At 35.7% G+C, this 23130-nt stretch overlaps 1 protein-coding gene across 5 annotated transcripts in view; it reads left to right on the top strand.

Annotated features, from left to right (window-relative positions):
- The window catches only part of Atp11c (ATPase phospholipid transporting 11C), a 191759-nt gene that overhangs the window by 91558 nt on the left and 77071 nt on the right, over nucleotides 1-23130 (top strand). For all 5 annotated transcript variants that reach the window (XM_005358515.2, XM_005358514.2, XM_026784837.1 and 2 more), the window contains exons 6-12: nucleotides 5370-5498; nucleotides 8737-8840; nucleotides 11197-11247; nucleotides 12498-12562; nucleotides 12851-12932; nucleotides 14198-14348; nucleotides 14997-15194. In XM_005358515.2, the coding sequence (XP_005358572.1) occupies nucleotides 5370-5498; nucleotides 8737-8840; nucleotides 11197-11247; nucleotides 12498-12562; nucleotides 12851-12932; nucleotides 14198-14348; nucleotides 14997-15194 (780 nt within the window). The remainder of the gene's footprint in view (nucleotides 1-5369; nucleotides 5499-8736; nucleotides 8841-11196; nucleotides 11248-12497; nucleotides 12563-12850; nucleotides 12933-14197; nucleotides 14349-14996; nucleotides 15195-23130) is intronic.

Raw genomic sequence — 23130 nt, 5'->3', positions numbered from 1 at the left:
AGCCTGTGCTTGCAAACCGCACTAACCGCCTGCGTAAAAGAGTCAGAGTTTGCCCTGGCAGGACAGCCCAGAAAGCTGGCATTTTTAAATGGCGCAGCTTTTTTCCTGCTACGGCTGAAAACCGGAAAGTATGCATTCAGCTTTTCGTCAACATCATTTAAGTGTTTCATGGCAGGACCTCTTAAGAGCTGCAGGGTTTTGCAGCTGAAGCTGAGTCAGGAAGCCTCTCTTAGATGAGGCGCTTGCTTGCCTCTAGCAAGCAGAGCAGACCCAAGAAATTGCCACAAGAAACATGCTTTACTCTATTCTTTTCCAAGCTTTCTCAGGCTTTATGTGGAAGCAGTTGTCCACGTGGGCGCCATTTGTAGTAATTGGAGCGGAAGAAAAGAAACTAAAGGAATCAGTATTATTTGTTTACATTCACAGTGTAACCACCATCACTATTTAGATCACCAGAAAAGGAAATTCCATACTCATTACACATTATTTCTTCTACCTAAGCCCTGTCAGCACTAACCTTTCTCAGTCAGTTTTCGGTTTTAATATGTTACATGAATGAAATAATCCATAATCCATTACATGAACTTTGTGTTTTCCATCTTTCAGAATATTTTAAAATCCATTTGTGTTGTAGCATTTATCTATAATTCATTTCTTTTGATGATAGCATATTCTATGTGTATACCATATTTTCTTTATTTACTAGCTAATGTTTCTTCTGTGGGTGGCTATAGATGTTGCTGCTATGAACATTCAAGGACAAGTTTTTGTTTGAGTATCAGTTTTCAGTTCTTTTGAGTATGTGCCTCGGTTGAGTCTGCTAGTCTTGTGACAATTTTAATGAACTCCATAACTGTTTTACACAGAGAGTGTACTGTTTATATTTACAGAGCAAGGTGGTATTTATATTTTATTCAAATTAGTCATAGTTTGCTGCTTCTACCAAATCAGATCCCTGCCAGATGACATTTAGATTTTATCATATCAAACTTTTTTGATTGCCAGTAGATATTTTTTTTAAATAGTAAACTTTGCTGTTTAGAACAGGTTTGTGTTCACAGCAAAACCTAACAAAGTATAGCCATATAGCCTTGTTCTGCCACACACTACCCTTTTCTATTGTAAGCATCAGTAAACCTTCTTCACCACATAAAATTTAGTTACAGTAGTGTTCACGCTTAGTGCTATCCATTCTAGGAGGTTTGATAAATGTATGGCATGTATTTAACATTGTAACATCATATAGGATAATTTCCCTGTCTCTATAAATCTATGTTCTACCTCATTATTTTTCATTCTCCCTTAATTTCTGCAGTCGCTGGTCCTATTACTACTACAGGTTTTTGCATTTTTCAGAGGATTATATTGTAGAAACCATACCATATGTGACCATTTTTTAAAAAGATTAACTTCTTTAACTTAGTATACATTTAAGTTTCCTCCATGTTTTATCATGGCTTAATAGCTCATTTCTTTGTAGTGATGAGTAATATTAATTTTTCTGTATTTACCAGTTTACTTCTGGAGAAGGTAGATATTTTACTGCTTCCGATTTTTATCAAATGTGAATAAAGTTTCTACAAACATTCAAATATAGGTTTTTCTGTGGATATAAGTTTTCACTTCATAAGATGTAATATTTTCATATGGATATTAATAGTGTATGTTTTTTGAAATGGGCCTGTCTCTGCTTCCATCAGATCTTTAGTGTTTGGTATTTGGGTCAGTCTTGTCAGGAGTTAGGTTGCCATTGTTTCTTTTATTGTAATTATTGTTATTTTAATATACTACTGTGCTTTACATTCTTTTGAAAGATTGATTGCAGTTATCCTGAGTTTTGTGTTGGACCTGGGGTGCTAGAGTGTTTTTCCTGTTACTTTTCCATCATCTTCTTTTACCTTATTCTAGATGGCCTGACTAGCAGTATATGCCTCTTTCTCTTCTCTTGCTTTTCTCTCAAAGCAGTATACTACTGTTTCTTATTTCTTACTCAGTATGAAGTAATTTATTGGCTCTCCAGTACTAATTTCAATATTGGCCAAGCACTCTGCACTATATGTATATATATCATGGTAGTTTCCTAGTCTTACAGTTCCGTCTCTCATGGTAGTCAGGTCCTTTGGTATAAATGGGCTTCCTATTTCATCTCATGCAGTAGCTTGCTTCCATTTTCTTCTGCCTCTTTCCTGCCTTTGTCTTAGATGTAAATGAGCTTCTTGCTTCCTATAAGAGAGGGTTTCCTGATCCTGAAATGCCTCACGCTACACTAATTGTCATCAGAGAGCTTTGGTAACTAGTAGAAGCAGAGATCCACAACCAAGCTCTGGGCTGAGCTCTGAGAATCTTATGAAGAGAGGGAGGAAGGATTGTACAAACCAGATGTGAGCGTGGGCTCAATGTCATTACAAGGGAACCAGGGGAGACAACTAGCCTGAGTTCATAGGAGCTCACAGACACTGGACTGACAGCTTTAGAGTCTGCGTGGAAACAACCTAGACCCTCTACATATCTGTGACAGTTGTATAGTTTCATCTACTTGTGGGACTCCTAGCAGTGGGAGTGTAGCTTATCCCTAACACTTTGGCTGGCTTTTGGGAACCTTTTCCTCTTACTGGGTTGTCTTACTAAGCCTTAATACAAGGGGAAGAGCTTGTTCCTACATCAACTTGATATGCCATGCTTTGTTGATACCCATGGGAGGCCTGCTCCTGTGTGCATGGAAACAGATGAGGAGTTTAATGTGGGGGTCTCAGAGGGAAGGAAGTTGGAGGGAATGGGGGGAGAGGAATGTAAGCAGACTTTTCTGTTCCACCAGCCAGTTCCCAAATATCTATACAGGGACTTATTAATTTTAAATGCTCATATGTTAGCTCATTTTGTTATTAACTAGCTCTTATAACTTAAATTAACCCATATTTCTTATCTACGCTCTGCCATGTAGCTCAGTACATTTTCTCAGTACAAGTTCATCTGCTGTTTCTGCATCTCTTCATGACTCCTCAGACTCTGCCCTTCTCCTCCCCAGCATTCTCTCTGCCCTGAAACTTCTGCCTAACTACTGGCCATTTAGCTTCTTCATTAAACCAGTCATATTGACAAATACTCACACAATGTAAAGGAATATTCATTTTTCCTCATGCATTCCCTTAATATTATAAATCAGATCATCTGGGGCTGGAGAGATGGTTCTTCCAGAGGATCCTGGTATGATCCCCAGCATTCACCTGGTGGCTCACAACCATCTCTAACTCCAATCTCAAGGGATCTAATGCAGTACTGTGACTTGTGGGCACTGCACACATGCTTCACATAGCCTTCAGTGCAGGCAAAACAAATAAACTATCTTTTGTATAGGATTATATATATTATCAGAGGACTTAATATGCAAGGCAAAGGATAAGACCTTTGGAAGGGAGATAGGACAGGAAATCCATTTTATTATTATTAATTATTTTATGTATGTTATTTCTGCGTGTGTGATATATATGCATGTTGCAGTATCCATGTAGGAGATCAAAGGAAAAAATGTAGGAGTCAGTTCTCTCCTGCCATGTGAGTTCTGGGGATTCAATTGAGGTCATCACACTTGGTAGTAAGTGTCTTTACCTGCTAAGCCATCTTACCAGCTCCCTGTAAAAATGATATAGGGACTGGAGAGATGGCTCAGAGGTTAAGAACAAGTGCTTCTCTTGCAGAGGGCCTGGAATCAGTACCCAGTACCACATAGCTTCTTACAATTATATTTAACTCTACTTTGAAGGTCTTCTGGTCTCTGAATTCACCAGGCATATGTAGGCAAAACACTGATCCACATTTATTTAAATGTTTTTAAATAGTAAATAGAAACAGAACTATGAGGTGATAGAGTCATTCTCTTTCCCTAAAGTTGTCTTCTCCTTTAACTTCAGGGTGAAGCCTAAATTCCTTAGCCTGTATGGCCTGGCCCATTATGGTATTTTTCTGTATATTTAAGTATGGCAATTGTTATATTATAACCTGAGCATTTATGTAACTGTGGAAGAAAACATCTAAAAATAATATTTAAAAATTAATTTGATTATAATTGCCAATTCTGGTGCTCTTGGATACTAATTTATATTAATTAAGAAAATATATTTTTCAATTCAAATAGACCTAAAGTCCTCATCTTAATCTCTAAAAATAGAGGAATTTCCTGTATTAGTTGAGCACTCTCAGTCAGTGTACCCAGGTTAACATGATGGGCTTTGACTTCTCTTAACTGTGACTTTGCCTTCTGTCATCATCAGTTGCCTCTTTTTACCTCTCCTGTATATTTAGCCCTCTGATGAACTTAAAATTTTTGTTTTGTAGATTGTTCATAGTGTATTTATGATTGGTGGTAATAGTCTTGTGGATTTTGAGGTTTTTTTAAGTTTTGTTTTTACTTTTTTTTTTAAACAGGGTCATTTTCTCAGTAGTGTGCCATGAAAATTGTTGGATAGTGTTATCTGAAGGTTTTCTTATATCCTTCTCAAGAAATATATGTTGGCATTCTCAATTTGTGAATAAAGTAGCCACATTGAATTAATAAGCAGTATTGACACCCATCAAATAGTTAATATGGGTACATTATTTAATGTTTTGTTTGTTTCATCATTTCAAACACCAGTCTTCTGTAGTTATTGGAATCATTTAAGCCATTTATCAAAGTGGTATTATTTAGTGACAAAGTTGGGACATGAACTCAGGTTTACAAGTCTTCACTTTTTATATTTTATTCTCTGCATCATTGAATTGTTCAAGATTCCATCTCTCAAGTTTTTCTTCTTGGATACAGGATACTTGCTGATAAGAGATTGTTATTTGCTATAATTAACTGGTTCTTCTGATGGAAAATTCTTAGAAAGCTAATCTAAGACTCGCATCTGCCAATTATGAGGGAAACTGATCCTCTTCTCAATTACCTGAGGTTTCTGAACACTAAAGAAGGAATCCAACAATCATGACTGCAGACAAAATATGCTGGTTCAAAGGGAAAATGTAGATGCCTCTGGTCATGAAGTACCTAACTTGAAACCTCTAGATTTTCTTTCTTTGCTCTTGAAATGGCCATAGAAATTATCTTATTACATATCAGTTTCAGGAATATCAGAGAACACAGAACACATGAATGTCAGAATTACTTATAATACAACAGTGCTAAGATATTCTGAAAGCATTCTAAGTCTTTATTTCCTTAAAGAGGATTTTGAATATTCAATAATAGTCTTTAATTTCTTTGCATGTGATGTAGAATGCTGATAATTTCAAAATCTCATCTGTAGATATCTCTTTAATAGTTTTAGCTTTATTGTGAGGTATACTGAATGTTTTCTTAAGAATTTAAAGTATTTATTCTGTTGTTTTAGGTTGGTGATGTAGTAGAAGTACAGGCAGATGAAACCTTTCCCTGTGATCTTATTCTTCTGTCGTCCTGCACAACTGATGGAACTTGTTATGTCACTACAGCTAGTCTTGATGGTGAATCTAATTGTAAGGTAATGGAGATTAAACCTGACTTGAGCATTTTATTCTCAGAATGATTAATGAGATAGTTCTGTGTCCTAACACTCCTAAATTCCTTACCTCACTTTTGCTATTCATGTAAGTTTTATATTTGAAGACAGCAATTATGTAATTATATTTGAGCTTCTAAGTAAACACCTACCTTGGAGAATAGGTTTGCATTGTGGGGGATAGGGTGGGGGATCATGCCCTAACCAAAAGCCATCAAAATTATTGATGCAATTCAATTAACATTTGATTTATGCTTTTTGTTTGTGTTTTTGTTGTACTTAGGACTGAATTCTTGGCTCATACTTGCACACTAGAACTACTACTGAGCTATTTTACTACCCTAGACTTTTATAAGTGAGAATACTTGTGAGCTAAACTACATAACTATAAAAATAATTTCAAGTATTTTGTAACTTTATAGTTCATCTATTTTTAATTTTTTAAGAGTTGCATATTTTTGTTTAAAAGGTTTATTCTGGGTCTGGAGAAATAGTGCTATAGTTAAGAGCACAAACTGCTCTTCTAGTGGACCTAGGTTCAATTCCTAGCTCACAACCAGCTGTGATTACAGCTGCATGGGATCCAACTCCCTGACCTGCTTGGACACTAGGCACATAAGTGGTACACAGATGTATGTGTAGCCAAAACATCCATACACATAAAATTAAATAAATCAATTCATGTGATAACTATTCTAATATGGAGTAATTTGGTTACATGTATTCATACCTTAGGATATAGTTTAATAAATGTTGTATTTTATTGTTAACCAGTAGGAATTTTAAGTACGTTATAGTCAATTCAATCAGAATGGGAGATAATTTACTTTGCTGGTACTTTTTGGCCTTTGCCATCCAGTGTTCCATGGGACATAAAGACTTATCCTTTCTGTGCTGCTTTAAGGAGTATGTCAGCCTTGGAGTCCAGCTCCCAGAATTGCATCTAGAGTTGCAGAAAATAATGCCTTCAGAACAGCAGGGACTTAGGAAAATTTCCTATCTGAAGAAAAAAAAAGACTCATACACAATCTGAGGGTTATGCTCTTTTTATTTCCAGCTCTTGTTCTCTCCAGTTCCAATTCTCTAGTTCTAATTCTCTCGGTCTAATTCTCTCTAGCTTTTTTGTTCACCTGCCTTATATATACACATTCAACAACAAACTTTTTTCAATAAAAATGTTATACAAACTACATTTTGTATAGTATAGTATGTTAGTGAGTCACCATAACAACTCTGGCTTCAAGGTTCCTGGTGTACATGCTGTGACCTGAGACTGGGGACATAGTGCCTGGTGAGAGAAGCTGCTGAAGGATTTGTGCAGGGAGTAGGTTTTTATCAACCAGACTTAGCAAGAGGTTTTAAACCAGCTAAATATATGTAGCTTGTCTTAGACTGTGGAGAAACTGTTGTTTTCTTATGTTAGTCTGGGTAAAGAAACAAAATAGGCTTTTTTTTTCGTTAGGAGAGAATTTTATTTTAAAAGTGTCATCTTAAACTGCAAGGATGTCTGTTAAACATCACAATTAAACATGCCAAAGGAGAAGCCATGTTGTCACAATGCCCACTTACCCCCCCCCAGACACCTCAAACCCACCCTTGCTGACCTTCTAACCCCCCCTTTTTTTCTTTTTATTAAACAAGAGAAAGTAGACAGATACATGTTGGTAAATGCTAACTGTCTGTATTCACATAGACACAGTGTAATCTCTGAGCCCAACAAAATAGGCTTCTAAGTGTCTTAACAGTCCTCGTGGAACAATAGATCTAGTAATGAAGCATATCTTAGTATATTTATGTTCAACAAAATTACACAGCTTAATGGGAAGTCATCTTCCTGATCATCTACAGATAGATGTGCCCATAAGATTGAAATGTAATCATGAGATCATATGAACAAATTACATGAAAATGCACGGTAATGGGGAGATTACCCAGCTGATTTTGCACATGTGAATTTACAGACAGAAACAGCCAGTTTCCAGAGTCAGTGGTCCCATAAGTCTTGCTTGAACAGGGTTCTCTCCAGCAGAGAATAATTCATCTGATGGGTTGACATCTGAATTATCAATTGCCATCTGCTGTATTTGTGTCATGGCCCTCAACAGCTCGTTGCAAAGGAGTAATTCTGGTTTGGCGTAGCCTTTAATCTCAGTACTTGAGAGGCAGAAAAAGATAAATCTCTGTGAGTTTGAGGCCAGCCTGATCTACATAGGGGATTCTGTATGGAGAGATCCTGTTTAAAAGAAAAAAAGTAGTAATACTAATGAGCTCACCTCTTGGTATATGTTTGGGGAGGTCTCCTATTTGTTTTTTCTCTGTAGAATTAAGGAGTAGAACTCAGAATGTGAAATAAAAGCTTTACTTGTTACTATTTACTGATTTTGTGTTCAAGCAAATGATACTAAATTACTGGTGTCTTAGCTGTTAAAAAACTGAGTTATATTTTAGGGATTATTAAGATAGAGAAATCTGTGTAAAGATTCTCTAACATTGAGAATATTGTTTAGAGGAAGAAAATTTTCGGTTTTCTTTTATTCATTAAGTAGCAATAAATCAAAAATTTTAAAGTCGGTCAGTAGTTTTAAATGTAAAGCAAGAAGTTCTCTAATATTCCTAAAGACTATGTTAACAGCTTTCCCTTGTGCATAAGTGCTGTAATACTTGAATCTGCATTAGCCCTTGTTGACAGTTTATAAATAGGTTCATTGGATCTTGTCTTGCATTTTGGATGAATTAAGAGTATAGTACATATATGTAGAATATCTTAATCATTGAATATAAGACATTAGCTTTCTGTTACTATATAAAATATACCCATATTGAACAGTTTCAAAATCTTTATAAACTGTTTATGTAATGGAACCATTAATTTTTTTCCAAATCTTGGTTTTATATATAAAGAGAAAAATATATTAAAACCTTCTTGGGGATTTCAGTTAATTATATGCATGCTACAAATGTAATACTCTCCAATGTCAGTGTCAAGGAAAGTTTTTGTTTTTCTTTTACCTTTAAAATCCTTTTGGAGCAGGTTACCTGTGTATTTGTAATGTATTTTAAGAGTAGTGTCCTGTAATTCTTTTGGTGTAGAATGTCCATCAACATTTGTAATATTCTGCTTAACCCTCTTACTCTAAAATGTGCTGTTTCTGAAATAAATTGGCTATAAAGTTACAAAAAAGAAATACTTTATATTTGATTATCTTGTGCTTTCATATAGACACATTATGCAGTACGAGATACCATTGAACTGTGTACAGCCGAATCCATTGATAACCTCCGAGCAGCAATTGAATGTGAACAGCCTCAACCTGACCTTTACAAGTAAGCATCTTGTTTTACTTTATTGCTGTCCTTTGACTCTGCTTCTTTTTTTGTCACCAGTAAAGCAAAAAAATACCCATTACTTATTTACCAGTCTACTCTTGTGTATATTTTTATGAGCTGTTCTTCCTCTTGGAAAGGAAATTAATCAAATGAGCATTGCTCACTACCAGCCTAAGGTAATTCATCATGGGTCCAGACATCCTACTTTCTTTTCCTTTTCTTTTTTTTACTTGTAAACATGGCTATGGTTTGTTTTTTTTAAGAAGCCTCATCTATTAGACTAATGGAGTTCCAGGAGTTAATTAAAACAAAAATAAACCTTTTGCATCTTATCCAGTGTGAAACAAGAAAAAGGATATGGGACACTACAGTTAGTAGGCATACTATCCTTTCTTGTTAATGATGATGATGTTAAATCTTGTTAAAGATTGCAAATAGGCAGTTTGATGTTCACAGGCTATTAAATTCATGGATCTGTAAACTGTTATGTTTTCTTCTGGCTCATGGATGTAGGTTTTCTTGATTAACATTCATTGGGGGTTGTCAAAAATTGGCCTTAGTGTCTAGGACTGGTTAGTTTAATTAGAGTGTGGTACTGCTGAGGGTTTGGTAATAGTTTTTAATTCATTCCATTCTATACCACCGTTGCAGATAACATCCACTATATGGGCAAGCCATCATGTTAATTCATGTTGTTGGTCAAATAGAGGACCAAATGAATGGATTTGGTTTACTCTAGTTAGGGTTAGGAATAGGAAAGAAATATATCCTACTATGAGAATGTTGATTCCCTCCCCTACAGTTTATTCCTTGTTTCCTCTTTCTCTTTTGTATGTTTTGATACTAAGAACTAGAGCCACAAGCAAAAACAAAAAAAAGCTTTCTCCACCTTCAAGTAACTAATGAATAAAGGATATCAATCAATAAAGTTAAGCTTATAGTACAGTAATAAAGATGTACACAAAGTCCATGAAGTTCCAGAAAGGGGAGTGACCTATTCTACCTGATAATATATGTATATGTTTCACACAATATACATATTCATATTTATAAGGGAAATTCCCAGATTGTAAAGTTGCCTTAAATATGAAGGATAATTTAGGATAGACAAGGTTATTCTAATTTACCTAAGCTGAATCCCTTCAATATGACTTTAGAATACCAAGTATTTCTACCACTCTGATAGAAATCATGCATACTATATTTATCAAGTTCAATTATCTTTCTTAGGGCAAAGAATCTGCCCTTTTAGTTTATTATGTTTCAGCATTTTTCTAGTACAGTACTTTCACAATTAACATAGAATGAATGGATAGATCTTCCTATTTTGTATATAAAAGCATTTAAATTGAGGCACTACAGAGATTACTCAGTGATTAACAGAATGCATAACACACACATTAGACTTGTCATAACCACCTATAGCTCCGGGGGATCTGATACCTCTGACTTCTTTGGGCACCCGAACAAACACAGAGATACACATGTTCATACAATGAAAAATAAACATGTTTTTAAAATACAGCATAAATTTTGATTGGTAGGGATGTGGATATGAATCTGTAAGAAGTTACAGGGATGAATATTATCAAAATAAAATACATTGTATGAAATTCTCAAAGAATGAGTAAAATATTTGAAAATCAAAATGTTTTAAAATTATTTGAACTGTATATTACTTTTCTATGAAGAAAACACCATACTGCAAATTACAAAGTAAGTATAAAAGTCTCACTAAGGAGGGGTTAGGCTGTTTTATCCTTGTTTTGTAGAATTATAAGTTAAGTGCTTGGATCAGGTCAATTGCCAAATACAAACATTTTCAAGTTTACATAATCAAGTATTCCTTGTGTGTAGTTGTCAAAAATTGGACCTGTGACTAATACCAGTGTCACCTTAGAGTATGACAAAGAAGTTTAAGGATGGGACCCAGAATTCTGAGGTTTAAGTAAGATTCTTTCTACCCCCTGTGATTCATAAGCAGCTCATGTATAAAAACCATTGAACTAATCATTTCAAAAATTGTATATAGTATCAGAAACCATTACTAATCACATGAATCTAAAATAAAAGCCACAGTGTTTATAGAAAGGTATCATATGATGTGTTGTGTATATGTATAATACCAAGTAGAATTCCATTAATTTAAAATATTTGTTTATACTTATTATTTTAAAGATTCGATTTAAATGTTATATAGTTTATAAGTTCAATGTAACTTTTTTCCAGATGCTTAATAGAATTTTAAATTCATTCAGTCTTATATTTTTATTATTTATAATCTGATGAATTTCTAATTGCTGGTATTTAGATTTTCACACTTGCTATTATGTTTTGTTTTTGTTTTTAACAGGTTTGTTGGGCGAATCAGTATCTATAGTAATAGTATTGAGGCTGTTGCCAGGTTAGTTGGTTATTCCTTTTAAAAACTATCCTTTTGGGAGGAGGAATATTTTTCTTTTAAACCCAATAAAATAGTCAAATGCCTTTCCTTAAATAAAGTGAAAGGAAGAGAGCTGAGTAACCTTGTGATTAGTTGGGCTATGGTGATCAGGTCTCTTTGTGTTGGGTAGAAGATTATTATTGAAATAATATATAGACTTTCTAAAAGAACAGAGCTCCATGTTCAACCAGTAGAGACACTTGCCACGAAAACCTAGCTACCTGAGACCAATCCCCAGAAACTACTTTAAACATGGAAGGAGAGAAATGACTCCATAAAGGTATCCTCTGACCACACATACATACTCTGTGCATCTGCACCAACGCAAGCATAATAATTATATGCAGAAAAGTTTTAGCTAAAAAAAAAAAAAAGAAGCTGGGCGGTGATGGCACACACCTTTAATGCCAGCACTCAGGGAGACAGAGGTAGGCAGATCCCTGTGAGTTCAAGGCCAGCCTGGTCTACAGAGAGAGTTCCAGGACAGCCAGAGATACACAGAGAAATCCTGTCTTGAAAAAGAAAAAAGAAATAAAAGAAAAAATAAAATACATAAAATAGCAGCGCTCTGTACCTGTTGACTGCTTTTCCAAACCTGTTCTAGATAATCACATATATTTTCCTTGGTTGTATGGTGGCTGACAAGCTTGAACATAAAGCTGGAAAATAGTAGTTTATGGGAGAGTAATTGAAGGTCTAGGCAGTGAGGAAAATGCTAGAATTACTTGGACCTAAATAAAATGTAAAGTTAATCATTTATAAGGCATTCAAACAGGATGCTTTCTTTCCTCTCTTATTACAGAGTTAATTGTCTCACCTTTTCCACTTTGCCTTGATCTCCCAGAAGTCAGGTTCATTCTCTACAAAGATGTCATTGTGTTTTTGCAGCTTGGCATTTGCCTTCCCAGTCTTTTATCTGCGACCCTCTTTTTCTTACTTCTTATAGCTCTTGTCTTGCTCTCTATAAGTCATAATCTTTTCATCTTTCTTTACCTCTGTGTGCTACTGGCTACCACTGTACTATGCTCCCATCTGGCTGTACCCTCAAGTCACTTCAAATGGAGGGATTCTGTTCATCCTAGGGAGTAAGCTTATGGTAGAAATAGATACATTCTAAACCCCTTGGAGAATAGATGTGTGTCTGGGCATCTGTCCCCAGTAATGATGACATTGTACATTGTTTCAATAAACTGTGCTTGTTTTTCACTTAGATCTTTGGGACCTGAAAATCTTTTGCTGAAAGGAGCTACACTTAAAAATACCAAGAAGATATATGGTGAACAACTTTGAATATATGTTGTTAAAATGTGTTTCATAAAGCTTGTGAATAGTGCATGTTTAAAAGTCAACATGGCAGATACCTGCCTTTTATTCTCAGTGTATATTTATGTGTTGATAATTTACAAGATAAATTAATGAGTATGATACTTTATATACTTTAAATTTTAATATAAGTGATAGATCAGCCAATGAGTATGAAATACTTAGAATTCTTACCCTTATAAACTGTGAAGAATTCACAGAACCAAACAACCAGGTTATTTTATATTCTGTTATTCTTTAGGAGTTGCTGTTTACACTGGGATGGAAACCAAAATGGCTTTGAACTACCAAGGGAAATCTCAGAAACGTTCTGCTGTTGAAAAGTTAGTATGTACCACAAATTTTGTTTAGGCATTCTTGATTGAAATAGTTATTTCTTCAGTAACTCCAAATAACAATACAGAAAGTCATCATCCACAATAATAGCAGCTACCATTTTAAGCACTTGTTTTTGTTCCTGAAACAGTCCTCACTGATTTATGTCTTCATTTGATTCAGTCCTCTAAATAATCCTATTAAATAATTTACGTTAGACTCTTTCAACAATACAAGTGAAGAAACAGTCTCTAAGATAGTAAATGAATTAACTAAGCTTGCATAGGTTTAAATGGCACCATTTACCTTAACTGTAAATTCATTTCCTTTTGTTACTGAATTTGGGGTCCTTTTGTTGGTATGTGCAAGTTGATTCTACAATATTGTTCTAGTAGACATAGGAGTAGTATCTGGTAGATCATTAAGACAGGTGCCACTACCAGGGCTTTTTAAGTTTAATTTAAATTTTATGTGGTTATTTATGTGTGTGTGTATTACAGTCTCATTGCAGCCCAAGATGGCTTTAAATTAGCTACATGAGCTGAGGATGATCTTGATTTTGTAATCCTCTTGCTTCCTCCTCCCAACTACTGGGATTTTAGGTACTACCAGGACAGACACGTCTTTCTTTATAGGCATGTATATGACTCATTGTGCCTTATCCAGAACTTTATTTTGAAATAATGCTAAGAGAATATATGCTGAGCTTAAGGTTCACATTTACTATTAGTTTGAAATATTTAGTCTTTTTTTTTTTTTTTTGGTTTTTCGAGACAGGGTTTCTCTGTGGCTTTGGAGCCTGTCCTGGCACTAGCTCTGTAGACCAGGCTGGTCTCGAACTCACAGAGATCCGCCTGCCTCTGCCTCCCGAGTGCTGGGATTAAAGGCGTGCGCCACCATCGCCCGGCCTGAAATATTTAGTCTTTTGGGGAGAAGATACCAACTACACTTTCCATAGAAGTTAAGTAGGTATTAATACATATAGATCTGTATGTTTCCACTTATTTTAAAATGTGTGCTTGAAAAGCCAGACATTGTTCCATGGGGAACATTAGTGATCAATAAACAGTTCAGGGCTAAATTTTCCATTTTGCCATTTAACAGTTATTCTTTGGCTGTGATAACTAAGATTCTTATGTAAAATTTGGAATATGATTATTATAATGTACACAGGAGAATCTTTAGTTAATACTAAACTAAATCAAAATAAAATAATTTAAATTTTTATTTTGCTTATGTCTTAAATAATGAGACATAATATCTTACTTTTCAGATCTATTAATGCCTTCTTGATTGTTTATTTATTCATCTTACTGACCAAAGCTGCAGTATGCACAACTCTAAAGTATGTGTGGCAAAGTACTCCCTACAATGATGAACCTTGGTATAATCAAAAGACTCAAAAGGAACGGGAAACTTTTAAGGTAATTAACTTGCTATGAGGGACTAGGCTATCCTTTACTGAAATACTGCTCAGAAAAATGTTACCTTTTGATTTAGATTTAATTTTGTTCCTTTATATATGTCAATGCTTGTTTCTAACTTTTTAAGAGACTGAAAAAATAATGAGCTTTCTAGCATTTTAATTCAATACCAACTTGTGCAATATCTATATATAAACTTTGAGTATTCTTATTTATAGATGGGAGGAACATAGGACTTAAGGAGGTGAATAAGTATTAAATTGGAAAGTATATACATCGAAAATGTAGATAAAATTCAGTGTTCTAAAATGTTCTTTGTTGTTGTTGTTTGCTTTTTTTAGAAATGGTTTCTCTGTGTAACAGTCCTGGCTGTCCTAGAACTTGCTTTGTGAACCAGGCTATCTTCAAACTCACAGAGATCTCTCCACCTCTGCCTTCTGAGTGCTGAGATTAAAGTTGTGTTCCACCACAACCCAGTTTAAAATGTTCTTAATACTAATAATTTTGACTATAATGATATAGTGTCATTAAGAAATTTTTTTTATGTTAATAGTGTGCTAAGAATTGGAATAGAAAGAAAACAAATTTTTATTGTATTCATCTGAAGAGGCCATGAATCGAATTAACATGCACTATCTCTTATTTTAGGTTTTGAAAATGTTCACCGACTTTTTATCATTCATGGTTCTCTTCAACTTTATTATTCCTGTCTCCATGTATGTCACAGTAGAAATGCAGAAATTTTTAGGCTCATTTTTTATTTCATGGGATAAAGACTTTTTTGATGAAGAAATTAATGAAGGAGCCTTAGTTAACACATCAGACCTTAATGAAGAACTTGGTCAGGTGAGAACACAGTTTTTACTTAAATTAAACTAATACAGTAAAAATCTTTTCTAGTCTGGATACCAATATATGTAAATGACTTAGGATTTCTATTGCTATAAAGAGACACTATAACCACTGCAGTTCTTCCACAGGAAAACATTTAATTGGGACTATCTTACAGTTTCAGAGATTAAGTCCATTATCTTCTTGGCGGGAAGCATGGACTTGGTACTGGAGAAGGAGCTAAGAGTTCTGCATCTTGATCATCAAGCAGCAGAAGTGAATGCTGCACTAGGCCTAGCTTGAGCATATGAGACTTTAAATAGAATCCCCATAGTGATATACTTCCTCCAACAAGGCAACACCAATTCCAACAAGGTCTTACCTCCTAAAATAGTGCTATTATTACCTATGGACCTATGGGGGCCAGTTTTATTCAAACCACTACTTTCTACTCCCTGACCCCCATAGGTTCGTATCTATATAATAATGCAAAAGGCATTTAGTATCTCAATAGTCTATCAGTCTCAACAATATTTAAAATCCAAAGTTCAAAGTCTCTTCTGAGGTGATCTCTTAACTGTAATCCCCTGTAAAATAAAAATGAAAAACATACTTTCATTATACAGTGACACAGGATATACCTTACTATTCCAAAAGGGAGGGAAGGGAACATAGTGAGGAAACATTGGACCAAAGTGGGACCAAAAATCAGCTGGACAAATTCCAACTTTTGCATTGCCATGTCTGATGTGAAAGCCTTCTTCAGATCTACAATTTCTTTTAACTTTGTTGACCGTAACACACTTCTTTTTCTTGGGCTAATTAGACTCCATTAGCAGCATTCTTTGGCAGGTATAGTTGGACTTTCTTTTGTACCACCAGTTCCAAAACAATGACACAGAGACTTTTTAGAAATTGTGAAAGCTTGGCCTTAGCTTAGGCTTGTTCCCAACAAGCTCTTAAAACTTAACTTGTTTATATTAATCTATGCTCTGCCACGTGGTTTGTTACTTCTCCTCAGTATAGTATGTCCCACTTTTTCTATGTCTGGTTGGTGAATCCCCCCTCAGATTTTTTTCTCCCAAGTTCCTTTCTCTCCCTCTGGAAGTCCTGCTTATCCTCTCCTATTTAGCTATTGGCATTCAGCTCTTTACTAAACCAATCAGAAGGTGCCTTGGCGGAGATACTCTTCACAGTGCAGAAAAAAGATTATCCCACATTGTTTTTCCCTTTTTGTCTAAATAAAAAGGCAAGATTTTAATTCTAACACAAAAACTATATATAGTAAGAACAATTATCAGGTAAGAATTACATTCACAATGTCTAGTCCATCTGTATTTGGCAAATTCGGAGAAAGTACTGTATTATCTATCCTGTTTTGATGAGTTCAAAGTTTTATGCCTAAACAAACTACTTTCTATTAAAACTTGTATTATCAATCTAAAAATATCCTTTTAGACCTTAAAACATCTTCTTAGATAAATAACCTTTATAAGCTTTACATTTCTTTTGTGACTTTTTTTAATTTGGTAGCAAAGAAAATGGTAAAATAGCTGCAACCCTTGGGAGAGCAGATCCTGCACCTTGCATGGGCAGTACAGTAGTGACAATCCCATTGGTGGAGGTGTGAGCAAGGGAGAGTTGTCCTTATTACCCATCTGTCATTTGGTAGCATGGATGGAGGAGAAATGCCTTTCCCTATTAATGCCTAAGGCAGGTAGGAGAGCTGGCCCCGGGGCCATAAGAGCAGGAGAGGTAGCCCTGTCCCTCATTGTTGACAAAAACTGTGCTTTTGCTTCCCTGCTGCCTGGACCCAAATAACTATATTTTACAACACTGTTTAGCCAACAGCTCAGGCATATTATTAGTTAGCTCTTATATCTTAAATTGACCCATTTTTATTGATCTGTATATCGCCACAATGCTGTGGCTTACCAACTGATTAAAGTTCTGTCATTGTTCTCCTTCAGCAACTACATGGGATCTCTCTGACTCTGCCTTATTTCTCCATGTGTGTGCGTGTGTGCGTGTGTACAGAAGGTAATCCCACATCACCTCATCAGCTGCAGCACTCAGGAGAGTGGCCCCTATACCACACCTGGGCAGCACATTAAAGTTGAACCTGAAGGTGTAGTTGTGGGAAATCCAACCCTGAGAACATGAAAACGGGCAAACTGGCCCTCCCTCTTGCTCATCACTGTAAGGGGTGAATGCACCAGGCAGTACAGGAGAGCTCACCCTGGTGGTGAGAACAAGGGAGAGCTGGTGGGCAACTACCCAAGCCCAGAACCAGGGTTATGTGTTGGCCCACCCTAACATCTTCCCCATCTGGTGGGCCACATAAAGAGACCAGTCCTTCAGACCCAGAGCTGCAGGATTTCCACAGCACAAAGCAACAACAGGATAACCAAGAGGAATTCCAGTAAGGGCCCAGCATCAATAGTGTGGCAGACACCGAAGCCTCGATCCAGATCAACAAACTCTTTGCAATGAACACCTGCAAGTAAAGATATATGGATAAAAGGGTTTATTGCATGACTTACTGTGTCACACTACAGCTTCCATGACAAGAATGATTTCTTTTCCTTCTCTCTCTTTTTCTCTTAAATTTTATTTTATTTTGGGGTGAGGTAGCAAGGACAGAAGGTAGATATGAAGGGATGGGGCAATGAATGGGATGGAGATGTATAATATGAAACACAAAGAATAAATAAAAATAAGAAAATGAAAAATGGTAAAACTGTAAATATCTAGTTTTCAACCCCATCAGAGACCTGAGACTCAGAAAGGACAAGAGCAAGCAGCTTCTAAAACTATAAAAATGACAGAGAAAACTGACTACCTGTACATTTGCCCAAGGTTCCTCTGAAACATTGGAGCATACATCTTCTGCCTACAGGCCTAGAATATCTGACAGACTTTTCTGTGAAGCAGAAATTCTGAAGGAGTTTTCTACCTTGTCTTGGCAAAGTTCGGCAATCGTTTTTTTATATTCTGCTTGCCCAATTTGGACAGCATACTGTCAGCATTTGAGGCAAGGGCAGTTTTTTTGCCCAGAGGCTAGCATTGCCACATTGAAAGTAAGCTCCATATAGAGATTCTTCAATTCTCATCATGTTCTCTGAATTCATTGGTGCAACCAGAAACAGACATAACTCACTATCATGAGAAGCCTTATATTATTAAAAATATTATGTTGTATAAATCTCTGAAGTGTTTGAAGACCATGTATCTATGTAAAATAGATGTTTAACCTTGAAAACATACTTAATATGACTACGAATTTGATTCTTATAGATGACTAAATACTAATCTGCATTTTTTAATTATCCTAAACAATTTGTAATAATAGCTTTCAAGGACTAGAACTTCACATTCCATTTTTAAATGAGCTACATAGGTACAATACCTTAAACAAAAATAGAAACATAGAGGGCTGGAGAGATGGCTCAGTGGTTAAGAGTACTGACTGCTCTTCCAGAGGACTTGGGTTGAATTCCCAGCACCCACATGGAAGCTCACAACTGTCTGAAGATCAAGTTGCAGGAGATCTGACACTTCACACCAATGCACATAAAATAAAGTTAAATAAACCATAAAAAATATTTTAAAAAAGAATAGAAACATATATACAGTATGTTCTAACAAAATAACCTATCAATAGTTTCTATCAATATACAAAAATCTATACCAATGTAAAATATTAAACTACTAGTTGCTTTTTAGTATAGTCAATATTCTACCCTTTTATCCTATAATTCCTATACCTCCCTTTTTCCCCATTAGATAGGAGAGAAAGAAAGGATCAAGGAAAGAAAAAGAAAGGGAAAACTCCCTTAATCCAACCTTCTTTGTTAAATTTTTTTCCTTGACCATTACCAATAACAACTTGTAACCATCCCCCTTAAACAACAACAAAAATTCATAGCTCACTAAACAACCAAAACCTACCCACCCCACCTCTTGTGAATATGGGCATCATGTTCTTAAGATTACTTCCTGTTGTAGGGGAGGGGACGGCAACAGCATCTTTAGGGAATCCTGAGAAAATTGGGATAATGGCCAATTCCTGGGAGAGGTAGCTGTATCATTGGTTGTCCAGTCTCTGTGTGATGGTAACGTGTAGTGCTTAACTGAAGTCATGACTGGAGTAGTCTATGAGGCTGGAGTTGTTCTGGATGCAGATTTTTGAGGAAACTGCAACAAAGGCACTCTGAGAGGCTGAATCATCTGGGCTCCTTGTCTATATTGGTATCTGGTCCTTTTTTCTAAAAACACAGACGCTTTTAAAGGGAATATACATACCTGCATTAACACAAGTATGGAGTGTGCAGTGTCCACAAATCAACTAAAGATGGTCTCTATGTTTGAGCAGGTAAAAGTCATCTGTCGACATTATAAGTTCATTTGGAGTGAATAACGAAACTAATATAAATCTCCGTCCATGCCATATGAAAGGATGGCATGTAGCAATGAGTCATGAGGACTCTATAGCCAACAAAATTTATTATATCTCATCCAGCCTTACAGTGTTCCCATATAGAGGAATCGGCATATATGTTACCTATCCTGTAGTCTTTCTTGTTTTTTTCTTCTTCATGTCTGCAAGATTTTCAGGCTGTCTCCCTAGTCAAATATGATCTTTATTAATTTTGAAGGAATCCATAGCTTTTTGTTTCCTATAGAAACAAAGTCATAACTTTTCCCTCAACCAAATACATTTCCTGACTCCCATTCTGAAGTTAAAACATCCTTAAAATATGAAGGCTGATTTAATTTGGCAGTTTTTTCTCCAATCCAGTCTCTCAGCAGTAGTGGGGTTTTTTTTTTGCTCATTAGCATTTTAAAATTTTTAAATTAATAAAGCACTAAATAGGATTCACATGCCTTGTGTTATGGCATTCCCCATCCTTACATTGCTATTGTCTTTTTTTCTGTGACTGACTATACCCATTTTCTTCACCATCTAAGCACATTTTCAAGCATACTGTACACATTCTTCACCAAAATATTGTAAGAATAGTCTCTAGGCCACATACTAACAATTTTTTTCTGAATCCTCTTGAGCCAGGCCTCCACAGTTCAAATTAACCCTCAGCACCCGTCTTCCTTGTACACACCAGTATGGCCCCTTAAACTCTACTTAAAGCATTCAACTTCTTTTCTAATCAAAAGTCCCCATTCCTCCAAACAAAAGCATGGTCAAGCCTATCACAGCAATACCCCAGTCCCTGCTATCAACTTCTTTCTTACTTAGGGTTTCTATTGCTGTGAAGAGATACCATGGCCATGGAAACTCAAGGAAAACATTTTATTGGTGTTGACTTACAGTTTCAGAAGTTCAGTCCATTATCATCATGGTGGGAAACATGGTGGCATGCAGGTAGACATGGTGCTGGAGAAGGAGCTGAGAGTTCTTCATCTTAATCCACAGGCAACAGCAGTGAATACCACACTAGGCTAGCTTGAGCATATGAAACCTCAAAGACACCCCCACCCCCACAGTGACACACTTCCTCCAACAAGGGCACACCTTCTAATAGTGCCGTTCCCTATGGACCTATTTTTATTTAAACCACTACAGTAACCATTCCTTCTCTTGATATATAATTCAAAGAAAAATATTTAATGCAGATAGTTAATTAAAATTTTACAGTATTTTCACAACTGTCACTTAAGTTATTTGACTAATATTTTTGTAAAGTATGAAATTAATACATTTGAATGTTAAAGAAATCCTTATAAAAATTCACCAAGTGTTAGATTATGAACAGGATGTGTGGTTTTTATCACTTACTATAATCATTTGTGAATAGGATGAGGTGTAATAAAATACAGCTATTTTTACACGTGCATATTGATAACCATAGTTGTCCCATATTGATATTTTCTAGGGTATATTTCTTATCACATTGAACATAGACCTAGTAAGCTATGCTTACTCCTTCCTTCTCAATACCATATCCCAGTGTACTTGCTTCTTATAACAGTATAACCAAGAAACCTTGTTTCTAACATAGGTGCATTTACTTTCTAATGCAGTGCAAGCTGTGATTCCAAGTAATGACATCTTAGGTGCTTTTCTCATTATTGTTTTGTTTTTCTTGGTCTTAGTGACTGAACCTAAGATATCAAGATCTACCACTGGATATGTTCATTTTCTTTCTACTTTTGAGACAGGGAGTTACTGAGTTGCCTATTTGTGATCTTTTTGTCTCTGCTTCCTAAGTAGATCCATAACAGACTTGTGCTACATGACCTAGCTTTCTTGTTGTTATTGAGATAGATTGTTCCCTTTGTTTAAATTTACTGTATATTATGTAATGGTGTTTATTGTTGGAGAGAATCTTTTGGCTTGCAGTTAATTCTCATGATAGTTATATTAGAATGATATAAATCTCTGACTAGAAGATGCAAATTCAAGCATGAAAGTATAGCTACAACAAGGCCTCACACTTGTTTGAAGTGGTGCTTATTTGCATCTTTAATTCAAAATACTTCCTAAATTTAGCCCTTCTAATGCTCTTACTCTATAAATCTGACCTTTTTATATTTTTATTTTATTCATGTGGGTGTCCTGGCTGCATGTCTCTGGACCATATTGTGTAGTGTCTTTTGAAGCCAGAAGAGGGCATCAGATCCTCTAGGATTATAGTTAGAAACAATTGTAAACTGCTACATGGGTGCAGGGAATTGAGCCTATAGCCCCTAAAAAAACAGCCAGTGCTCCAACCATTGAGCCATATCTGCAGCCTCTATTTCCGCTCCTGACACAACCTTTGCCTAAACCAAAGTACCATTTCACAAATGCAATTGGCAGAGCAAAAGGACTTTGCATATATTATTCTGTTTAGAACTGACTTCAGAATCCTGGTAGCTCAGACCTCGAAGTCTACATTCATCATAGAGTCTGGAAATGCTGAAACAGTTAAAAAAAAAAACTGGAACAGTGGCATTTTTTTAGATATTTCCAGTAGGTTATTCCATTAAATAATTGCGCTATCACAGTTGATACCAGCCTTTTTAAGCCTCATATTTGCACATAGGAGCCAAGTTGAATAGAGTTACTTTAATCCAAATGAAAGGTATCAGTCTACAGGCTTTTGGCATGAGAAAACATTTGAATGCACAAGTTACCAGCTCCTGCTTGATTCTAAGTAAATATGTGCCATGCTTGTTGCTTGGTTATAGGGATTTTTCTATCCAAAGGAGAAGGGAGGGCATTAGATAGCCTAAGGCTAGCCTCAACTACTAATGCAATACAATAGATATCATCCCAAAGTTGAAACTTAGATCCTAAAGATAGACAGAATACCCAAGCCAGGTTTCACTTGGTAGGAGTCTTACCTCATTCTTTCAGCTCTCCTCTTTAGCAGTATCTGTACTACCTGTAGGAATAGTCTAGTTTGCCTCTTATCTTCTACATTGTATTAAGACTACAGGAAGTAAAATAGAGCTTTGGGTAATGACCTGGTAAATTTGTTCAGTGGAAAGAAGCTACTGCTTTTGTTTCAATTACCATTCAGTTCCCCAGTCAAACTCTGCATTTCTGGGTTATGGTTATCATTTCTTCAAATCACAGAGTTAATGGTAGATCACTCCTTTAATTAGTATGATGCTTAAACCACTCAGAATCATTACTAGTGTGTATGTTTAGAAACTACCTGACTTAAAATGCAACGAAGTCATAAAGTAGTTTCTTTAGGCCATTTAGCATTCAATGGACTGTTCCACAAAAATTAAATGTAACCAATTTCCTCTTTTATGAGCCATAATTCAAGCTGCAGAGCTTTTTATGTTACTAAAGGTAGTATCAGTTCGTTGCCATCAAGGCCATTGTAAATATTTGCTTTAGTGACCCTTTGGTATTTAAAAAGTATAGAAAAGTTTATATCGGGACAGTGCTTGGTGTAAGAAACAAAACACAGATTGCTGAATTTTTATTTTTTTT

Source organism: Microtus ochrogaster, chromosome X (assembly GCF_000317375.1).
Source record: "Microtus ochrogaster isolate Prairie Vole_2 chromosome X, MicOch1.0, whole genome shotgun sequence".
In the NCBI taxonomy this organism is placed as follows: Eukaryota; Metazoa; Chordata; class Mammalia; order Rodentia; family Cricetidae; genus Microtus; species Microtus ochrogaster.
The sequence above is the reverse complement of the archived record's forward strand: the minus strand, read 5'-3'. Positions and strand labels throughout refer to the sequence as shown.